The 22,596-nt window shown below is 51.5% G+C and overlaps 1 protein-coding gene across 2 annotated transcripts in view; it reads left to right on the top strand.

The window, feature by feature from the left end:
• Positions 1 to 246: 246 nt before the first annotated feature.
• The window catches only part of KCNT1 (potassium sodium-activated channel subfamily T member 1), a 79,214-nt gene continuing 56,864 nt past the window's right edge, over positions 247 to 22,596 (top strand). For both annotated transcript variants that reach the window (XM_058853857.1, XM_058853858.1), the window contains exons 1-2: positions 247 to 366; positions 10,558 to 10,737. In XM_058853857.1, coding sequence (XP_058709840.1) covers positions 10,643 to 10,737 — 95 coding nt within the window. In that variant the 5' untranslated portion in view covers positions 247 to 366; positions 10,558 to 10,642. The remainder of the gene's footprint in view (positions 367 to 10,557; positions 10,738 to 22,596) is intronic.

A 22,596-nucleotide genomic window follows, 5' to 3' on the forward strand; every position in this document is an offset into this window, starting at 1 on the left:
TACACATTTCTGGCACCCAGAGGGTACAAAGAGCCTAAATTTCACTTTTCTACCTCGTGGGAAATCTGGATAAATGTTTGCACAAGGATCCAGCCTGTCACTTTGGGGAACTGAGGATTTCCTCCGGCCAGCGGCTGCGCTTCCTTGCCCATGTAAGGGCACTGCGGGCACGAGTGATGGATGGGCAGCCAGATGGAAGGACTCACACAAAAATATCCTGCCCGAGTCAGAGAGAGGCAGGCATGGGTGGGAGGAGGCTCGGATTTTCCATCCCCTGCCTCCTATGGCTGGTCTGAGAAGGAGAAGCTGGAAGGCGGCGGCGCACCTGGAGCAGCTGCTTGGGAAGGTCATGGCTGTGCCTTAGACGTACGTGGCTTTTCTCCTGTCTGCTCTAAATGGATCTCCTGGGGGATCTGTGTGGCTGCTGCTGTTTGCAGCCCGTGGGAGCAGGGATTTGGGGGTGGGATGTGGAGGGAAGGTGGGTCCCAGCTGCTCCAGTGCCACAGAGGCTGAGCTTGGGGGCAGGACAGCAGCAGCCTGCCAGGCTCAGGATGTTCCTGTGCAATGTCAGCTCCAGGGGGCTGCGTTTGGCATGGGCTGTGCTCAGGGTGGTCTTACGGCCCTAGAAATCACAGCAAGATTTGGAGCAGTGACAGCCAAGTTAAAAATGCCCATAGGCACCTTCTGCCATGGGTTAAAACCTCTGCCTGAGTCCAAGGGCAGGAGAAAAGAAAAAAAGCATTGATTGAATGGGATTCTTGCCAAGTGTGAGCACTCATCCAGGCCCAGGATGGCTCTCCCATGGCTTCTCCTGCTAATCTTTAGATGAGTCCAAGGAACTGTCTCAGTTTAGCACAAGGATGGTCCCTGCAGCTGACAGCCTGTTGTTATCTCTAAAGTTTTCAATTTTCTGGAAATGAACGAGAAGATGCTTCTTTGGCAGAGCTTGCACTGAAGCAGACTCTGTAGCTAATTAGTAATCAGTTCCTCCAGGCGAGATTACTAGCCTGGACATTTATCAGCTTCCAGAAAGTCAGCCTTGTGGATTGCAACAACTGTTGCTTTGGCTGCCCATGGGCATCCAGGCCTTGCTGTTCCAGGAGAAATTGCCACAGGCAGCCATAGAACTACAGGGCCAAACATCCTGTATTTTCTGGGTGTTTGTGCAGCAGAGATGAGATCAAATTCTGCTCTTGTTTTCCTCAGGTGGTTAGGAAAGGGAAGTATGAGGCTCTGGACTGCTGAAGGGGAGAACCCACCAGCACACCAGGCTCAGTGGGAAGAGGTTTTGGGACCCTTCCCCACTGTTCTGTTCCTAAAAGAACTCTCAGTGTGCTGAATGTCCTCCTTAGGAGCTGCCCTTGGGCTCTGGCACGGCTGTGTCACCCTTCACTGGAGAACAGCAAAGTAGGTCACTGCCTGTGCTCAGGGCTCTCTCTGCTCTGCAAAAATATTTACAGCATCTATTTGAATCCTCCCAGTCCTCCTGCAGCAACCTCTCCCTGACCCCCACGCCTGGTTCCCGAGGGCTGCACGCAATTTGTTTTGGAGCCTGTGAAGGTTTCTCTTGCATCCCTGCCAGGCTGGGCTGGAGTGTGGAACATCTCATTCATCCTTCTCATGAATAAAAGCAGGCCAGGAGCCAGGCAGGCCCTGAGCACAGGTGCCTCTGGCCTGGTGTCCTTTGAAAGTGCCCAGTGGCAGAAACTGAAGGAGGGAAGGTTTAGATGGGATCTGAGGAAGAAATCCTTCCCTGGGAGGGGCTGGCACAGGGTGCCCAGAGCAGCTGTGGGTGCCCCTGGATGCCTGGAAGTGCCCAAGGCCAGGCTGGATGGGGCTGGAGCAGCCTGGGACGATGGGAGGTGTCCCTGCCATGGGAACGAGGTGGGATTTCCAACCCAAAGCATTGTTTGAGTCCTTGGCAGGGACAGAGGGCAGGACAGAGCAGCCCTTCCCAGGGCTGGAGGTTGTACCAGTGGCTGGCTGGATGCTTCCCTAGGGATTCACCTGCTCCCTCTTGAAGCCATTGGTGCTTTCTGCTTCCCAAAGAAGCTGGGAGCTCTGGGATGTGGCTGCTCTGGGACAGAACACGCTGCTGTTCCTCTCAGCTGCTGCCCTGTGGTTCCCCTGTGCAGCTCCTGTGATGTTCTTGCTCCCTGGTTCTCCTCTCTGATTTTATCTCCTTCTCATCACATCTCTTTCCAGGCTGGAGACTCTTCCTGATGTATTTGGCCTTGCCTTGCATAAAACTCTTTATAACCCACAGCTGTCTCTGGTGCCCTTCATCTCTGAGGAGGGGAGCCAGAAGTGTGTGTGTGACTCCATATTGGGCTTATCTGCAATGAAAATCCTTAAAATTTGGGGTTGTGACCACCACTGAGAGCTGTTTGCTTTGTGGCATCATCTGCTGTGACTCTGGCTCTTTCCTGAGAGCTGATTTGCAGACCTCTCTGTGCCTGTGTGGGAAGATGATCACACCCTTCTCCCTTTGGATCAGTTGGAATTTATTGATGTTAATTTTTGTCTGACATTTTATCACCAGGTCGGTCAGTGCCACTGTTTACAGTCTGGCTTGGCTGCACTGGATAATTTGCAGTCATCCCCATCCCTTCTGAGGCCATGCAAGGAGAGCCTTGTGGGACCCACTGATGTTTTCTTCATCGTTCCCTCTCTGTCTCCTGCCTTCCAACCCAGGAGACACCTTCCCTTCATCCCATCACATCCTGGCCTGGCAGGTGTGGTGACAAATCTGCCTCTTGGGGTTTACTTCGGCAAGACTTTGTATTTTTCAACAGTGTGAAAAGATTCTTCCTCCTCCCACGTCCCTCTATTATCTTCTGCTTCCATAGCAGGGACTGTTCTGCAGGAGTCTGGAGCATAAAGAAGTTTTTTTCTCCACGCTCCAACCCTTGCTGCTTGTGGCAGGTTGGGGCTAGGCAGAAGGGAGGATTTTCCCAGCAGTTTATTAGCAAGAATTAGCACTTTCCTGATCTTGAAGCCTTTTTATTTTCACATGAGCTTGAAAACTACTTGGCACTGACAAAGGTGGCAGAGGATGTAACAGCTTGGGGTGGGGAGGAGTGGGATATTGCCAGGATTGTGTCCCTTGGGATCACAGACACAGGCAAGAGTGCAGGGTTGGCCATTGGCTCTCCAGGAACAGCCCTGGAGGTTGTGGAAAGGGAATTGTTCTCTTTTTAGTTCAATAATCTGTTTAGGTTTAAGATTTGTGGTGGTGGGTTGGTGTGAATCATGAGCCTGGTGTTATCCCTGTGTGCTGCAGCACCTTGTCACTAGAGGCTGGGTGGTTTTCCTGAGGAATCTGGTGTGCACAGCCTCCAAAATTCCCAGTGGGACTGGCAGAGGGGTTGTTTCTCCAGCAGAGAGTCCTGGTTGCTTCATTTCTTGAGTACTGGGGTTGACTCAGCTTTTAAAAGAATTTGTGTGTGCTCCCAGAGCTGGGACAGGCAGAAAAAGAGGTGATCCCTTGCTGGGAAAGGGCTGGACACTCTGGAAAACCTGCTCCTCACAAACAGCTCCCACAGCAGAGATGGGACCTGGTGCCATCCATAAATAGCCCTGGGGATTGCTGAGGCAGGAATTCCTGGGCAGGGTTGGTGACCTTGGCTCTGCAGGCTGAGTTTGGGATTTCCCCTTCTCCAGAGGCTGTTCCTGGATGAGATGCTGGGAATGAGGCCCTCGGGGCCCTTTGCCCAAGGACGTTGGGATGGGGAGCAGAGCTGTGTCCTTTAGCCAAGCAGGCTCGGTGTGTTGTGCTGCAAGTGATCAGCTGAGCTAATTTGCATTTCATTTGCATATATACACAGTAGAACAGGCTGGTTGCAAGTTATAGAACCACAGAAGGATTTGGGCTGAGGGAACCTTAAAGATCATCCAGTTCCAACCCACTGCCATGGTCAGGGAACATTCCATAGAAATTCTTCCCCAATTTGCCCTAAACCAGAACAACCACGTAGCTCAGGTTGGTTCCACCAGACCTTGCACTACTCCAGGCTGGTTTTTCTTATTAAAGAGATGAGGAGGCCCCAGCCCAGGCCTGAGGAGTGGGAGCTGGTCCTTTCACCTGCCAGGAATGTGCAGGATTTGCTTTTCCTCCCTCATTTTCCCGGTGTTAGCTGGGCTTTGCAGTCACCAGGCACATCAGCATGGTGTGAAAGGCTTTGTTTCATGAAAGGCATGGTGTGTTTGCCTTTGTGCTGGGGAACCCCCCAGCACTGCCAGCCCTTCCAGAAGGGATCTCTGGAAAAAGGGGATGCCTGTGGCTCGCTCTCACTGGATCTCTCCCCCCTGGGAGGGCCAGCAATGGGAAATTTCACTGGGGCTGGGGATGCTGAGCTGCCACTCGTGTGCTCCACGTGCTGCTGTGGGGTCAGAGAAGAGGGAAAAGGCCTCCTGTGCCTCCTGAGCTCTACCCTGCCACTCAAAAACTTTGTGTACACGGGGCCAGGAGGGATGGGGGGATGTGGGGCTCAACTGCTAATGCAGGGCTGTCGAGTGAGAAGAGCGGCTCTGGACCTGGAAGTGACAATTTCTACTTTTATCTTCTAGAAAATAGCATTTGCCAGCAGGGAAAGGCTTGTGGAGCTTTGCACTGACTCACTCTTCCTGTTCATTTTCCACGTGGAGCTTTGCACTGACTCACTCTTCCTGTTCATTTTCCACGTGAAACACACAAAATGCTAATTTCTCCGTGAGGCCTGTGGTGCTAAATTGCCTGTGCTTGTTGGAAGCGAAGCGATGGATGGATTTGTCACAGGGCTCGGTGCTTCTGGAGAAGTTCTGAGCAGCAGCAGCAGCTCCTGACGTGGACAGTCCAGCTGTCTGTGGAGATGAGAATTTGGATGCAGGGATTTAATCTGGGAGACTGAGAGCTTCATACATTGTGAGTGCGTGTACATCGAGAGATGTGTGAGTGCATGTTCTGCAGCTGTTGTACCCAAAACCAGGACTTGAGCCAAAGCTGCTCAAGCTACATGGAAATAATGACTTGGGTGTTGGGATGGGCCTGTTCACTTCCCTCAGAGCTCTTTAAACTCTTTGAATCAAGAAATTATTAAATTATTAAACCCACAACCATTGTAGGAATGCTGCTGTCTCAATGAGTGGTGACCGTGAGTCCCTGTGAGACCTCTGGGGAGGGAGAGGGGATGGTGGGATGAGAATTTGGAGCTCTTCCTCAACAAGCCAGTTCAGAACCATCAATGACTTGGCTGCTGCTCACAGAGAGAGGTGCTGGCAGAGGAAACAGCTCTGAAAGGAGCACCCCAGCTCTTCCATGGGGGTGTCCCTGCAGGGCTGGGAGGGAGGGCGATGCCTGGGCAGGGGGATGCTGCGCTGGTGTGTGGTGGGACCTGTCCTGCACATGTGCTCAGCCACACACGTGTGCAGAGCTGCTGCCTTCCCTCCCTCCCTGCCTGCTCCTTGCCCTCTCCTCGGCTGTGCTGTGCCAGCTCTGCCACCCCTCCCTGCCAAAAGCGGTGCCAGCCCTGCTGCAGGGGCTCTGAGGGAGGGATGTGCTGCCTTCCAGCCCGGCTCTGGGGACCAAACCTGTGTCCCCACGCACTCCAGCCATTAGGAGACCCCACAGGGATGTCACTCAGAGGGGGAAAAATCCCCAAATCAAAAAGAGAGGGCAGAACAACTGTAACCTGGTAACCAGAAGAGCTGTGGGAGGAGAAACAAACACGAGATGATTGTATATATTTAAATAACTATAGGAAAAGAAAGGGCAGCATTTCCTGAATGGTTTGGTTCCCTGGAGAGGCTCGGAGAGCCTGGTGGTGGCTGGGCTTGCCGAGGATGGGCCAAGATGCAGGAGCAGACTGTGCAGCCATGGCTGGGTCAGGGAGGGCAGGACCTGGCAGAGCCCTCGCTGTCCTGGAGCAGCCTGGCCCCAAGGAGCCTCTGGAGGAGGATCCCAGCCCTTCAATGCAGATACTCTCACCCTGCCATGGTCTGGGCCAGCAGAGAGCAGCTGGAGGCTCCTGCCCAGCCAGGGCCTCTTTGCTGCCCAAAGCTTGGCTTCTGCCAGCAGATTGTGTCCTGTGTCGGTGCCAACAGCAAGAGAAAGGTCAGACCCCGTGTGTGATTCCTGCTCCACTGGTTCAGCCAGGAATTGTCCTTTCCATCCCCTTGGAGGTGACAGGAGGCACAGCAGCAGCTGCCCGTGGTGTTGCAGGGAGTGCTGGGTCCCAAAAGCTGAAGAGAAGTGGCTTTGCCTGAGGAGGGGATGTTGGTGCTGGACACGAGGCACTCGCTTTCCTGGCAGCACATCCAGACTCCCTGGCCATGCTCCTGGGGGAAGGATGGAGTTGGAACAGATGGCTGCCAGCAGGACCTTGTGCCTCTGGCTTGTTTGACAGCTTGGAGTGGGAGAGGAGAGGTTCAGACTGGAGGTTATGCAAGAACTTGCCCCAAATGTAATTCACCTGTTCTGTGTGCACACCCCAGGCCTCAGGAGGAGAGGAAGAGCGTGTCCTCCAGTAACTCCTGGTGCTGCCAGAGCAGAGGCACCACTGAGAGCTCTGCAGCTCCTGCTGGTGCCTGGCAGGTCTGGGCAGTTCCATCCCACAGCACCAGTGTGGGGTCTGGGATGACCCAGGCGGTTTGGGACTGGTTTGTGGTGGGAAGCAGGAAGATGCTCTGTGGTTTTTGTGGTGTGCAGCGTGCAAGGAAGCAGAGGAGGAACTTGGCTTGTGTCCTTCCTCTTCTTTGACAGACAGTTAAAAATAATAATGGAAATCCTAATATTCATTAAAAGAAGCTCCCTGTATGTGAATTTTCCTCTGAGGCAAGGCTGCCTCTTGGCTGTGGGGACCTGCCCAGCTCTGAGGAGCTCCAGTGGCACCACAGAGCCCCACTGAGCTCTGGTTTTGTGCCGGCATTTCCATCCCCGGGGCACGGAGCAGTGAGGCTCCCCTGAGTGTTTAGTTCAATAATCTGTTTAGGTTTAAGATTTGTGGTGGTGGGTTGGTGTGAATCATGAGCCTGGTGTTATCCCTGTGTGCTGCAGCACCTTGTCACTAGAGGCTGGGTGGTTTTCCTGAGGAATCTGGTGTGCACAGCCTCCAAAATTCCCAGTGGGACTGGCAGAGGGGTTGTTTCTCCAGCAGAGAGTCCTGGTTGCTTCATTTCTTGAGTACTGGGGTTGACTCAGCTTTTAAAAGAATTTGTGTGTGTTCCCAGAGCTGGGACAGGCAGAAAAAGAGGTGATCCCTTGCTGGGAAAGGGCTGGACACTCTGGAAAACCTGCTCCTCACAAACAGCTCCCACAGCAGAGGGAGCAGCGAGGGAAGGACGTGGCTGGGCCCAGCCCAGGCACTGGAAAGGTTTGGAGGATCCCAAGGCAGTGCTGCCCTGGAGCTCCTGTGTTTGCTGAGCAGTGCTGGGTCCTGCTGGGCTTCCACAGCTCCAGGGTTCCCAGGGCTGTGTCCCCTCCCCACGGCTGCGGGGAGCTGGCCAAGCTGGGGGAGAGACGCTGCCGTAGCCAGAGAGTGGAAGAGTGTTGAGGTTTCCATATGCTGATTGCAGAGCTCTTTTTTAGTGGTACATGGTTCTGGAGGAAGGAAGGAAAGGGATGATAAAAATAAAGCTGCAGATCTGTATTTAGCTATCAACCACTCCATAGTTGGTTTTTTTTTTTATTTATTTTTTTTGGTAGTATTTGAAGACTATGCAATAAATGAGCTTGTTCATGAATTTTTTATTTTATACCACTACAGCTTTGAAGAAGCAGCCAGGTTGCTGTGGTATTTCCATAGCTCAGGATCCCTGTGTCTGGGAGGAGAGGTTGTAAATCCTCAGTGCCAGTGTCAGGAGATTTGTGTGCAGTGCAGGAGCACTTTTCTCTAAGACGTCGATGTGCAACATCCCAAAGTCACCGTGCAATTGATAAAGACATTTTAAGAAACAAGTGAATGCAGTATTTCTTCTAGTGAAGCTTCATCCAGAATAAACAAATGTGCCAAAATTTTAAAATTCTGAATGATGTTGTATGCAAGAATAAGAGAAAATGCATTTGAAGTGTAGCTGCTACTGCCAATGGGAGAAGAAACTCAGATGCAAATAGCAGAAATTGTGTTTCCAGAGCTACTGATATAATTGGATTTTACTACAGCATTTCTAAATACTGATAGAGGACAGTGGTAAATATTTGCTTTGTTTCATGATCTGAGTCCAGGAGAGATGGATTCATTGAGCTGGAAAAGAATCACGTGGAATTAAAAAAGGCAAGCAGCACCCAAACCCCAAAGGATGAGTGTTTGATATCCAGGAGAACGGCTGGGAATAGCTGTGAGCATCCACAGCTCCCAGAGGGTGCAGGGTGAGGATGGCCCTGCCTGTCCAGACCCACAGGAGCTGTGGAGTGTCAGACAGGGTGGCAGCTGTGGGTAAAGGTGCCCTTTCCACATGGCAGGCTGTTTGTCCATGGCTGTGCAGCCTCTGGGAAAGGAAACAAGGTGCTCCTTTAAACAGGCACTTCATAATCACTGGAGAGCACTGGGTGTGACAGTCTCCTTCAAATGCAATTATAATCACCCCCATTTGGAGCCAGGCACCTGGCTCCCCACTTTAAACCATGCTTATAATAAGAGAGTGGATAATTTTTAAAAATTGCACTTTCTCACACTGAAATTTGAGTTTCAGAATGCTGTCCTGATGGCCTAGAAACAGCGTGTTTTGGCCTAATTCATCACAGTTAAGCTCTAAGAGGAAAGATGTAATTGTGGCTTCTTTTTATTTATTTATTTATTTAAATTTTTTTTGTGCTGAATGTTGAATCCTCCTTTGCAACATGAGCTAGAGGTGGTCAGCAAACTTTGGTATTTCTATGGCTTGATCCGGAGGGAGTGTTTGAGTTGACAGGAGTTTGGCTTGATTTATCTTAAAGACCAAGTTTTGGATCAATGAGTAGCATAGAATAACCTCCCTGGTGCCCAAGGCCCTGCACAGATGCATTAGTCAGTGCAGAGCCTTGGCTGCACCGTGCACATGGCAGCTAAAAGGAACTGAAAAGCTCTGAGGGGGATAGAATTAAGTGGCAAATAACATCAATGAGAACCATCTGAAGGGCTGGGCTGTCTTCTGGGGCTGTGTTCAGCAGAAATTCTGCATGCCGATTGCTCTTCTGGAAACTCGGGAACAACAGCTGAGCAGGACTTTGGAATCTGGTCAGCTGGGAGCTGATTTACAGGGGCGTGAGTTGTTAAAGATAGAAGATGATCTGAGGAGCCTCAGCTCCCATCCCTGCAGCAAATCCCTGGATATGTGCTCGGTGCCAGTTCAGCATCCAGCTGCTGGGAGCTCTTTTGCCTGTCTTTAGCTTGTGCAGGGTGTACTGGGGGAAAAGCTGTGGGAAGCTGCTGGGGATGAGTTGGAGAGGCTTTGGATGAGACTCTTGGAAGCAAGTCAGATGGGAGCTGGAGTCTTTCAGCTGTTTGCTGCCTCACACACCAAAGTTCCATGTGAGGGACAAGGAATCGGCTCAGAGGCACCACTTCTCCTTTCCAAGCCCTCCCTGTCCTCCCCTCTTCCCACAAAGAGCCTGTGAAACCGGTGCTCCTGTCATGGCATGGATGAGTTTCACTGATGGAGCCGAACCAGAAAGGATCAAGCCCTGGGGCGCTGCCTTTGGGGTCTCTGCAATCGATGGCTTTGCTGCTTTGTGAAGTTTCAGTTCAACCCCAGCGTGCTGTGATGGGCAGCTCGAGCTGAAGTGTGCAGCAGGGGTGTACCCACGTTCTGGCTGATAAATGTGCTTTGAGAAAAGAGACCAGAGAAAGCCCTTAACCCTCTGAAATAACCTCCTGAGAGCTGGTGGGGTTTAATCTCCTCTCTGCCACACGCAGCTGCCTTTGAGCCATCACCTTGTGTCTCTCCCAGGCACTGCCATCCCCCGCCCCTGATCGGAGGCACCGGCGTGCCAAGGGACGGGTGATGTATCCTCCCGGCCACGACACTTGGCAGCTGGACAGGCGACTGAGTCATCAGCCTTCGCGGTTTCTCATTTAATCCTGGGGTTGTTCAGATGATTTAAGTGCCAGCAGCCCAGAGAGGAGGTTGTGCTTCTGCTTCCAGCACGGTTGTGGAGCCATCGCCTCGCCTGCCTCTCATCCCTACTTTTCGTGGCGGGGGGAGGCTGGGGGTGGATCTGGGTTTGGCCGTCAGCTCTCGGTTATCTTGCGAGCAGTTTTATTTCCTCCCGGCTATTCGGCTTTTCCATTGGCTCCTCTTGCTCTCCGTCGCTCGCCTGCTGAGCAGCAAATGTCCTGTGCCCGGCGCCGCTGTGCGGGGCGCTCCGGGGGACCCTGCCCTGGCCGCCGGTGCTGAGCCGGGGGAGCCCCGAGCCACCCATGCCCCCGGGGGGAGCGCTCTGCCGGGGGGGCACGGCCGCCTGCCCCGCAATGTAATCGCGGCCGGGGGGTGCGGGAGCGGCGGGGCCGGCCCCGGAGGAGGTGCCGGGGCTGGCGGCGGGGGCGGGCGGGGCAGGGCTCCCCCTTGGCCCCCCCATTGCCGCTATCCCCTTCTCTCCCGCAGGCTCTCGTCGCCCGGCGGCTGCGGCGGCGGGGACGGCGGCGGGAGCCGCAAGAGCGGGGTCATTCTGGACATCGCCTCCCTGAAGATGACGGAGCTGGAGTCCGAGGTGCTGCCTCTGCCGCCTCGGTACCGCTTCCGCGATCTGCTGCTGGGGGACCAGTCCTTCCAGAGCGACGACAGGTTCGGGGCGCGCCGCGGGGACGGCGGGGCGGAGGGCGCGGGGACACCGAGCCGCCGGGAGGGACACACGGACCTGGGACTCTGCCCGAGCATGGGGACACGCACCTGGGGCGGGGGGACACGGCCGGGACCCTCCGGCAGCGGCGGGAGGGGACGCGGAGCTCTCCGCGGTGCTGCGGGGCCGGAGCCGCCCGGCGCGGAGCTCTCCGCGGTGCTGCCGGCGGCGCTGGGCTCGGAGCTCGGGGTACGGCGGTGACCGGAGCCTGCGGGCGCTGGGGTGTGCTGGAGCATCCAGCGGAGTGTGGGACCGCTGGGATGTGCGGCGGGTGGAGGCCACGGGTGCCTCAGAGAGCGGCACGGGAAACATCTGGGTGCTCTGGGGCGCTGGATGTGCCGGGAGGTTTGGATGTGCTGAGAGGTTTGGATGTCCTGGAAGGTTTGGGTGTCCTGGAAGGTTTGGGTGTCCTGGGAGACGTGGATATCCTGGGAGACGTGGATATCCTGGGAGATGTGGATGTCCTGGGAGATGTGGATATCCTGGGCGATGTGGATGTCCTGGGAGGTTTGGATGTCCTGGGAGACGTGGATGTCCTGGGAGATGTGGATGTCCTGGGAGATGTGGATGTCCTGGGAGATGTGGATGTCCTGGGAGATGTGGATATCCTGGGAGGTTTGGATATCCTGGGAGGTTTGGATGTCCTGGGAGGTTTGGATGTCCTGGGAGGTCTGTGTGTGCTGGGCCAGCAGACTCTGAGCCCTGTGGGCAGCTTGCTGTATCCTGCAGTCCCATCAGGGGCTGGCAAGCAGGAGAAAGGACCGAGGTCGGGGAGAGGTGTGGAACAGTGAGGGGCTGCTGGGACTCCACCGTGGGTGAAATTTGGGCTGACAACCATTTATTTAGGAGGGACGGCTGCTCCAGGCTGCTCTCGGATGCTGTGTTGGCAGCAGGGTAACTCTGAAGAGCTGCTGGGGTTGTGCTGCCGCTCTCCTTTCCCTGGGCTGACCAGAGGAATGGCCTTTCTGTGCTCAGCAGCAGCCTGCTGTTCCTGCCTGGCTGGGATTTATCCCCAGGCTGAGTGGGAATACAGGGAATGCCATGAGTGGCAAGAAAATTCCATGGGCAGAGCAGCTAAATTAAGAGGAACAAGCACCTTCCCTTCAACTCTGTTCATATCATAAATACCCAGGAGCTGCTGTGCTAATGGGGAACCAGATTTTTATCTTTCCCCACTAATTAATTGCGTGATGCAAACAGAGAGAGATGTAATTTTTGTTGGAAAAAAACCTGGTTAGTCCTTGACTAGCTGCTGTGTGCTTGGTACACCTGCATCAAGGCTTTTGTGCATCTCTCTTAAAAGATAATTTCTTTTTTTTAAATATGTACAAGTATCATGCAAAAAAAAAAAAAAAAAAAAAAAAAGAAAAAAAGAAAAAAGAAAAAAAAAAGAATTTGGCTTTGAGGCTGTGAATGTGGGTTTTACAAATGTTCTCTATAAGTGTTCCTAACTTTTATCGCTGCATAAAATTGATCTGGCTCAAAAATGAGTCTGTGATCCTGGAGGTTTTAAAGCCCAGATTTCCTTAACAGACACTTAAACATTAATATAGTTTTATGACACCAAGTGAGAAGTTAACATTAAATTCTCACTGCAGAAAATGTCTGGGTTTCAGAATGATTGTGATATGGCTCATTTGGTCAAGTTTGAAGGTTTAATAGTTTTCATATTTGAGTATTTGAAAACATCAGAAATATGGAAGATGGCAATTGCAGATCGTGTTCTTTCTGTATTTCTCTGGTTACACCCCTTAACCTTCATTTTCCTCTAGATTTGAGTCTTTCTGATTCAGCATCTCTCTTTAATTTTAATGCGGAGATACTCTGGGTTGTTTTGTTAATTCATTATCCCCGTTTCTCAAGAATTCATTAGCCTTGTTTCTCAAGATATCTCAGTTTCACTGGCTTTGTGCCTTTTGCTTGAGTTGCTTGATTTCCCCTTCGTCTGGAAAATACTGATAATTTCATTGCGTTTGGGAATGCAGATCTCTGAGCCCACATTTGCTGTTCACTGCAGTCCACTTGACTTCTCTGGGAGCTGAGCTGAGCTGTGGGCTTTGGGAAATGTTGCTCTTAGGCCTAAATTCCAGTCCAAGTCATTAATAATCGTGGGACCTTGTGGCTGAATCAAGCTCGCTGGAGTAATTATGACTAGTTGATTAGTCTGCTCCAAACCCACTGAATCAGGAGCTGATTTAGGCTGGCGAAGATGAGAAAAAGATGAGAAAAAGATGAGAAGCAGAAAGACTTTTTGGCTTAGCTGTGTTTGTGGATGATAAGCAGCTCAGCGTTGTGCTCTGAAGGGTTTTGTTACAGGGCTGAGGAAAATTCCCCCACTTAAACCCTGCGGGAACCACGAGTGGTAAAATAGAGCTCGTTGGACTCAGAGATGTAACACTGGAGGAAAACACCCTGATAATGCTGAATATCTCATTTATTTGTAGCAGGAATGCTTAAAACATTATTGTCTTGAGTATCTGCTTTTGAGCATTACCCTGGGATGAGTGTGCTGCGGGAAGTGAGGAGGTTTCTGGGGTCAGCAAAGACTAAAAGGATCGGAGGCCAAAGGGGAGCCTGGGCTTTGCTGCTTCTGGAGAATTAAAAGTGTTCCTGTTAGAGATGAATTAGTGCATCCTCGTCACAGAGGATGCTGAAGAGACACCAAGCCTGGGCTGAGGTAAGGGAATGAGGTAATGCTGGAGCTTGAGGAGATGAGAGCTCGTTGGAACAAGTAGATAATTAGAGAGCTGTGGTACAGCAGCAGGAGAGTAGGTCCAGATAACCTCTGGAACCAAAGGAACTGATCAGCGAATGTGAGGTGGAATGGGTAAATCAGGCTGCTCCTAATTTGCTTTTGTTTTTGCAATGTGAAAGATGAACGCAGTTGATCTGAGCAGGGCTTGCTCTTTGGCAGGTGGACTGATTGACAGGAGAATTAAAATAACACTTTGAACGTCCTGTGGTGGATGCAATAAATTGGCCAGGAAGCAGATAGGAAACGGCTGACTGGGAATGGAATGTGGGAGGAAAATGAATTTGTGAAACAGAGAGAGAAAAGCCTAATGACAAGCAAATCTAGAGTTGTCAAGTCCAAGTGCTACTTCCAGGATCATCTTACTCATCTTCGGAACTCACTCCCACGAGATGGTGGAAGGCTTTGGGCTTAGCTGTATTTAAATTCTGGGTTTGACATTTCTGCCAGGCAGGTCTTTGGGTTAGAGAAACAGGATTAGGTGTCATTCAGCTCCGAATTCCCAAAGGGTGCAAACTGCTCTCAGCACAAGGATCTGACTGACAGGGACTGGGAGGTGATTTTTCCTTTGGGGAGGGAAGGTTCTCTTTGGCAGCCTTGCAGTCGCCTCCGTTGTCTGGCATTAGTCTTGCCTGGTTCAGAAGTTTCTTTCCCATTTGGAAGGTGCTGTTCATGTCAATACTGGGAGAAAAATGGATTTGTTCTGCTTGCTTATGGCAGCACTGCACTTCTTATGTCCCTGATGCTTTGCGGACATGAAGGCACCCGGAGCCTCTGGGATACACCAGCAAAGGCTGAGCTTGAGATGCTGAGCCTGTAACCGAGAGAAGATGAAGAACTGGGGGCACAAACACTGCTGGGACATTTTCACATTCCTGGTGCTCTGGGCATGGGGATCCTCTGTCCATGGAGCTGGGGGAAGGGAGCAGGGGCTGAGCACAGCAGCCCCTCAGAGCTGGGGCTGCCAGCGAGGCTCCTGTTCTGAAGTGATGCTGCAAGTGCTGATTAAAGGCAGCTGAGAAAGCACATCTGCTGCATGGATAAATATTGTTTCATACCCCAAGCTGTGGCATCCCTTTGATGTTTGCTGTCCTGACTATGGCAGTTTTTGATCTCCTGCATTCTCTTTTCTTGGACAGTGCTGACAGCTGGGTTGGGGCACGTATAAAAAAAGCCCATAAATAAAATTAAACTGTATCTCAGAAAAGTGTCATTAGGAGCTTATTTGTTGCCTCATTTAAATAGTCTGAATGCTTTCCAGAAAATCATCGTCAGAAGCCACAGTCCTATTTACAGGAGCGAGAAGTAATGGATGTCACTTTGATTAAGTGCATTTTTCTGAGGCTAATTATCAGCAAAAAATCATTTTGATGGATGAGAATGTTTGGAAAAGCTGCTTGTGCAGAAGAATGCAGTAACTTCTCTATAAAATTTTAACATCTCCTATTTAAAATCAAAGATATTTTGGATGTTGCATAACCAAGAAAAGAGGATTTTGACAACTGGGGCCGATTCTTTTGAGTTTCTGTTTACAGTTTCTTTAGAGTCTGACAACTTCTTTGTCTGTGACCTGACATCTGGTCATCGTTTCTTTAATTTGTCACTAAGTGATGGCTCTGAATCTTAGGTCAGATTATGTTTGGCATGAGCAAAGTGAAGTGCTGCAATATCAGCCTTGGAGGATCTTTTCCCTGCAGTTTTCATGCTAACATGCCCCAAGTGACTTCCTCATCAAAATGCATCATTACATTAATGGAGCTGGGTAGTTTTGTGTTCCCGAGGCAGGTTCCTTGAATATGTCTGTGGCTGAATCCTCACTTCATTGCTATTTGATTTAATGGGCAATTTTCCTCATTTTATTTGGAAGATGCAGATGCCAATTTGAAAATTCCAATTTGTATCCAGAAGTTAGAGACATTTATTTCTGTGCTGGTGAGGTAATGGCCAATATTTTAAGTCAGTGCAAAGTCTGCTCAGGCTGTAGCATGTGTGCCAGTGAAGGTTTGTACCTGGAATTAGGAGATTCAGCTCTGGAGCCTGCGTGCCACAAAATTCTGCTGGTGAAGGCTCTTCATCCCCCAGCAGTCTGACCCCTTGCTTGTGGATGGATATTATTGCTAATATCCATTCCCTCAGCAATGGTGTTTAGACTCATTTCCACCATCCCTGGGTGCAGAATCTCTCAAGGGACAACTCAGTGGTGATGCCTGAACAAACCAAGTAACAAATTCCACTGGTGAAGGTGGTGGGATCCCATACAGGAGCTCAGGAGTGCCCGTGTGGCTAGGGGAATTGAATTGCTTCTCCTCTGCTTTTGCCACCTGGCAAAGCAAAACCAAACCAGTTATTAATTGGATTAGGCTGTTTCCCTGAGTCAAGGCTTTGTCAGGAGGTTTCTGTGTGACAGCACAAACAGGAGTTTGCCCCTGCCAGCCCAGCCAGCCTGTGCCAGGAGCCATCCGTGTGTGCTCCCCCTGGGGACATCGCTGTGTGTTCCTATTGGGGACATCCCAGCTCCTGCTGGGGACATCCCTGCTCCTGCTGGGGACATCCCTGTGTGCCCCTGCTGGGGACATCCCTGTGTGCCCCTGCTGGGGACATCCCTGTGTGCCCCTGCTGGGGACATCCCTGCACCTGCTGGGGACATCCCTGTGTGCCCCTGCTGGGGACATCCCTGTGTGCTCCTGCTGGGGACATCCCTGCTCCTGCTGGGGACATCCCAGCTCCTGCTGGGGACATCCCTGCTCCCGCTGGGGACATCCCTGTGTGCCCCTGCTGGGGACATCCCTGCTCCTGCTGGGGACATCCCTGCTCCTGCTGGGGACATCCCTGTGTGCCCCTGCTGGGGACATCCCTGCTTCTGCTGGGGACATCCCTGTGTGCCCCTGCTGGGGACATCCCTGTGTGCCCCTGCTGGGGACATCCCTGTGTGCTCCTGCTGGGGACATCCCTGCTCCTGCTGGGGACATCCCAGCTCCTGCTGGGGACATCCCTGCTCCCGCTGGGGACATCCCTGTGTGCTCCTGCTGGGGACATCCCTGCTCCTGCTGGGGACATCCCTGCACCTGCTGGGGACATCCCTGCTCCTGCTGGGGACATCCCTGCTCCTGCTGGGGACATCCCAGCTCCTGCTGGGGACATCCCTGCTCCTGCTGGGGACATCCCAGCTCCTGCTGGGGCCATCCCAGTGTGTTCCTGTTGGAACCATCCCTGTGTGCTCCTGTTGGGGACATCCCTGCTCCTGTTGGAACCATCCCTGTGTGCTCCTGCTGGGGACATCCCTGCTCCTGTTGGGGACATCCCTGCTCCCACTGGGGCCATCCCTGTGTGCTCCTGCTCCCCAGCCAGGGAGCACGGCCAGGCAGGCTCGTGGCACGTGCAGGTGCAGCCCTTCCTGGGGCAGATGCCAACAGCTCTGCTGTGCCAGCCAAGGCTGTGGACAGGACTAAATTCAGTCCCTGGATCCATCTAAGTCATGGAGAAGCTGCTGGGCAGGAGCAGCAGGCTGGACACACCGTGCTCCTCCAGAGAGCTCATTCCTGCTCCTGGATCAAATGAGAACGAGCATCCCAAGCCTCCAGTCATCCCCACAGCTCTTATGGAACACGGTGTGGCAGGTCTAGAGCAGCAGAGCTTTGAGCAGGGCAGGGAAACCTCCCAGGGCAGTGCTGGTGTTCCTAAATCTGCTGCTGGCCCCATTTGCCCCTGACACGGGGGAGTAACCACAAAACCCTCCTTGCACAGCCCTGCACAGTGTGGGCACCTCCTCTCCAGCAGCTCCTCACCCCTAACAGAGGCAAGACCAACATATGCTGCCACTGGATTCCTCAGCCCAGCTCCAGCTGGGATATACCAGGATGAAGGGCATTGGAAGCCTGAGGCAGCTTTATAAAATTGATTTGGGTTTTCTTCTGTTTGCAGGTTTTTTTTAATGATAGCATTCTTAATTGAGGTTTGTTTTTCCAGTTGTTCTGGAAGGCTGCAGATTCCCAACACTGTGTCTTAATTACAGTGCTGCTTGGAGCTTTTCTTAATTGATGTTTCCTCACAGCTATTGGTGTGCTCTTGTGTCTTCATCTTAAGGCAGGTACCCCTGGACATTAGCAGAAGTATTAGGGAAAGTTATGAAAGTAATAGAGCAAAGAAGAAATGCTGTTCTCTTGTAATTATAACTATTATTTTATTTTAAAAAATTGCCATTGCTTTTTTCCAGGGATATTGTTTTCACTGTCAGCAGTGGGCCCTTGCTTGCAATAAAAGTAAGTGCACGTAGCAGGCTGGTGGAATGAGCAGAGGTACCCCTGGAGTGCTGTCATGTATGGCTGTGCCTTGAGGAAAAGGAAGAACAACATTGATTTTCAGTTATTTAGTGCAATTTAACACTGTGGACTCAAATTTCCATCCCTCCCTGGGGTGGTTTTCTTTTCCCACTTATTTACTTTCCCTTTGGTTTCTTTTCTATTTACTGGGGAAACGGGCTTGGAAGAGAAAGCAGAGTTTCAAGGTGTTGAAGGTGTCTGAGTGAAGAGGAGAGCACGAGCAAGGGCTCTGCAGGTGCTCCGTGAGGTGAGCACGTTCCCAGGGCAGCCTAACCTTGGAAATTCATGGAAAATTAAACACATGGGTAAAATGAATTTTGTTTTCCTCCCCTCAACCAGTTGTACAGCACACACTGAACTGAAAAATGTCCTGGCAAGCGGAGTGCAGAGGGGTGTGAGAAGCGCTGGAGTTTTGGTTCTGCTGTGGTTACCTGGGGCAGAGCTCCCTCCTCGTGTTCCTGGTGTGCCACCAAAGCCTGGTGGGGCATCGCTGGTGGCTCCTGCTGTGGCCCTGGTGCATCTCTCTGCTCCTTGGAGCTCCTGTGCCACCTCAGCCTGCTGGGAAAGGGCAGGGAGCAGCTCCCACAGGAGAGCCAGGGGAGGTGGTTGGATGTCAAACCTTGGCTGAGATCTGCCAGGGTTTCCTTAGCATGGGGATGTATCAGGAGTGTGAGTCTGTGTCCACAGACCTGCTGATGTTTGTCAGCACAGCAAAGCTCTGTGCCTGCAGGAATCCCCAGGAGTGTTGTGCTGCTTTAGGTGAGGCTGCAAGGTCGGGCTGAGACCAAAGTGTCACCACTGCTGTAGTGACAGCACGAGAAACAACTTGGCAGCTGTAGCTGTAATTGCAGAGAATGCATTAAATTTTACTGCTGTGTTTTCCCACCACTTTCTCTCATCACAGTTGCATCTTTGTTCCCAAGGGAAATGATTTATCACTGTTCTGAAGGTGGTGCTCATTGCTTTTCCTCTGCACAACCTGTTCAGCTCCTGACTGTGTGCAGGGAGCATCAGGGCTCGGTCATCCCTGGCTCTCAACCTTGGGGGATACAGAGGTTCCAGTCCCTCTGTACCCAGCCCTGTCCTGGTGCCAGCCCTGCTCAGGTGTGAGCTGCTCTCCCTCAGACCCCTGCGTGCCCGTGGGAAAAGAGATCACCAGCACAGCCTGAATAACTTGGTTAGTGAGTGCTCCTGTACATGCTCCTGTGAGGCATCTCACCTCACTGCAGTCTGTGCAGCAGAGGGGCTTAGACAGGAATAAAAGGCTGGAATCTGAATCCAAACATCTCTGATTCTGAGAAGTCTCACCAACAGACAGGACCAATCCTTTACTGTCTCCTATTTTAGCACTGCTCATCGAGAGAGATGAGAACACGTTGCCAGTGAAGCCCTGCAGCGAGCGCAGATTTCCCTGCCATGCTGCATTTGCCTCTGCTCCACTGGCACTTGTCTGGATCCATAGCAGAGATGAAGGTGTTCACTGGCAAATAAAATACCTCATCTTGCTCCTGACTGACAGCTCAGAGTGGGTCACACAGTGCAAGGCTCTTGCCAGCTGCTCTTGGGTTGCCCTGCAAGGATTGGCACTGCAGCCTCCCAGTCCCCAAACCTGGAGATTTCTTCTATTATCAGTCCATTAATTTTCTCCATTGCTGCAATTAAAAAAAGATAAAATATTTTTCAGAAAGTTCAGAGTTTAAACTCCATTGCTACATCACACTTTGTATAAATTAATAGCATTGAATTTCATCGGCTCCGTGACCTCATTTCCTCTCTTTGTGAAGCTTTTTGTTGCTGTTTTAGCAAATCTATGGCTGGCTGTTTTACTGCAGGGAGATGATCAAAGTCCAGCCTGCTGGAGCAGGCAGGTCCCTGTGGTGACAGTCTGTGGGGAGGTGGCAGACTCTGCTCTCTGTTCTGTCCCCACAACCTCATTGACGATGTCTTAAGATCTGCCCTGCGTAGCCAGAGGGCTGGAAGGAGGTTTTCAGGGTTGCAAATCCCCTGGCAGGTTCGGCATTTCCCCTTTAATTATTCTAGGTAATAAATAATTGATAATGAAGAAGTTTGTGGTGATAGAGTTGAAACTTAAGGCCTTGGTGAGACAGAAATGCCACAGATGTTAGCACATTACCAGCAGATTAGAGGAATGTTTTCCAACATTCAGGATTTTCCAAACTTCTCAAACTCAGAAAACTTCTCCTTTAAAGCTGGAGTAGTGGGTGAAGCAATGCTTGCAAGCATTTTGAAGAGTTATTTTCTGTTCTAAAACGACATCAGCCATGTGGTGCAGGGGCAGACGTGCTCTGTGAGGGCCATCCTCGGCTTTCTGGGAGAACTCCAGGAGCTTTGAGTTGGCTTTGCCTCTCTGGACTTGCACCGGGGCCACAATTGCTTGGTCTTGCTTCTGTCCTCCTCCAGATAGACCATCTGCTCGTGTTCCTTCAGGAGACAGCCTGGAGCTGTTTGCTGACAGCCAAACAGGACATGGAAGTGGTGTTTTGGGAGAGGAAGGTGGGGAGCAAATGTTGTGGATGGGCACTTTTGTGTTCTGCAACTTCAGGATCATGTCCAGAGAAGCTACAGGAACCAGCATGGGACAGGAACGAGACAGGCTTCTGTTCATGAAACCATTTATTCAGCATGGGAACAAACTCAGATTCAGAGACACAGAGCCCAAACAAAGGCAGGGTGGGGGGTTTTGGAGGACAGAACCCTTGAGGGTCTCCACCTTTGAGGGTGGAGTTCAGGGTTAGGGACCACAAGAAACACAGCAAGGGAGAAACCCCAGGGACTCAAACCCCATCAGAACTCCTGGGGCACCCTTCACCAGGGGTCTGGGGTGGAACAGCTTCATCCAGGGCTCACACTGCCCATCCTCCAGAGCAGGGGGTCAAAATTCACACTGTCCGGGCTTACAGCCATGTCTCCACTTTAACAATGCTTATCTAAAACTGAATCTTTGCCTTCCTGAGGCACCTCACAGCAGAGCACAGCACCTCGGGGCTGGGACATCTCTTTGGTCAGTCCCAAGGGGCTGGGTGCCAGCCCTCAGTTTAGGGGTGAAGGTTTCTGCAGGCAGATGTGTTTTCTGCATGGCAGGGTGCCTCTCCCTGCTGTTTCCCCTGGGTTTTTCCCATGGAATTCCCTGTAGGCATGGAGAGGGTGCATCCCCATCCCCATGGCCTGGCTGTGCTCCCTGCAGCAGCGTGTGGGTGTGCAGCGATGGCTGACGCCATGTACAGGCCGCAGCCCGCCAGGTTCAGAGCCAGGCCAGGCCACGGGCACAGCCTGAGGGAAGGGAGGGAGGAAGGAGGGAATGTGGGCAAGAAGAACAGCATTTGTGAGGTCAGCAGGGTAACATGGAGTGAAACAGCCAGGAATTGACTGGGGGAGGTGACTGGCTGAAGTGTGGTGAGGGGGGACACAGCCAGGTGTCCCTCGAAGCTGAGAGCTTCAGCCACATCTTCCCTTTGTCAGCCACATCTTCCCTTTATCAGCCACATCTTCCCTTTGTCAGCCACATCTTCCCTTTGTCAGCCACATCTTCCCTTTGTCAACCCCATCTTCCCATTGTCAGCCACACCCTTTGTCAGCCACATCTTCCCTTTGTCAGCCACATCTTCCCATTGTCAGCCACATCTTCCCATTGTCAGCCACATCTTCCCATTGTTAGCCACATTTTCCCTTTGTCAGCCACACCCATTGTCAGCCACATCTTCCCTTTGTCAGCCACATCTTCCCATTGTCAGCCACATCTTCCCTTTGTGGCACTGCTGTTTTGATGAACTAAAACCTTGCCTGAGCTAAGGAATAATGAGGGTTGTTGGAGTCAGAGGTACAGAGTGTGTGCCCTTGTCTCTGGTACCTGGCTCTGACATCCAAGAAAACACTGAATTTCATCTAACACCGTGAAAACAACTGTTAGAGTTAAATAGAAAAATTAAAAGTGTGAGTGTGTAAATTAGAGAGTTTTCTTAAGTCACTGGGTGAAAAAGTTAATTTAGAGTTTAAACTAGTTTAGAGAACAGAAGACAAGATGGAGGATTTAGGGTGTTGTCTCTTGTCCTTCTTCCTTCTTCATCTTCATCTTCTAGAAGTTTTTGGGTAGAAATAAGTGATTGGATAGAGAATGCTGCAGTGCAGCACACAGGTGTTGGGTCATTGGGTCGCTAAGGAAAATAATTTACGTATCTATTGTTAATTGGGTGAAAATAAGTATAAAGATAAAAGAGTTATGTATTTTGAGGCCATTCTGTGCTTTTCAAGCCATTTTGAGCCAGGAGATGGTGGATTGAACTTGAGCAGAAAGTCTGGGGAAAACCTGCCAAGTCTTTTGATAATATATTAATAAACACAAGTAACAAGAGCCTAACGAGCCTTTGGAGTATCCTTCCTGACACAGAACCAAGATAAGTGAAACTCCCCGTGAGGGAGTATCCCAGAGGAACTCAGCCCTGAAAAGACTGAGAAGGAGCCACAAGGGTTGGGTTTGTACCTGCAGAAATATCCTGGTTTTGCTCGGTGGAGCTGGGCTCTGGTGAGCTGCTGGCTGCCCTGGTGCTGTGCCACCATGTCACTGTGCCACAATGTCACTGTGCCACCATGTCACTGTGCCACCATGTCACTGTGCCACAATATCACTGTGCCACCTTGTCACTGTGCCACCATGTCACTGTGCCACCATGTCACTGTGCCACAATGTCACTGTGCCACAATATCACTGTGCCACC

The sequence above is a fragment of the Poecile atricapillus genome, chromosome 20 (genome assembly GCF_030490865.1).
Source record: "Poecile atricapillus isolate bPoeAtr1 chromosome 20, bPoeAtr1.hap1, whole genome shotgun sequence".
Taxonomy (NCBI): domain Eukaryota; kingdom Metazoa; phylum Chordata; class Aves; order Passeriformes; family Paridae; genus Poecile; species Poecile atricapillus.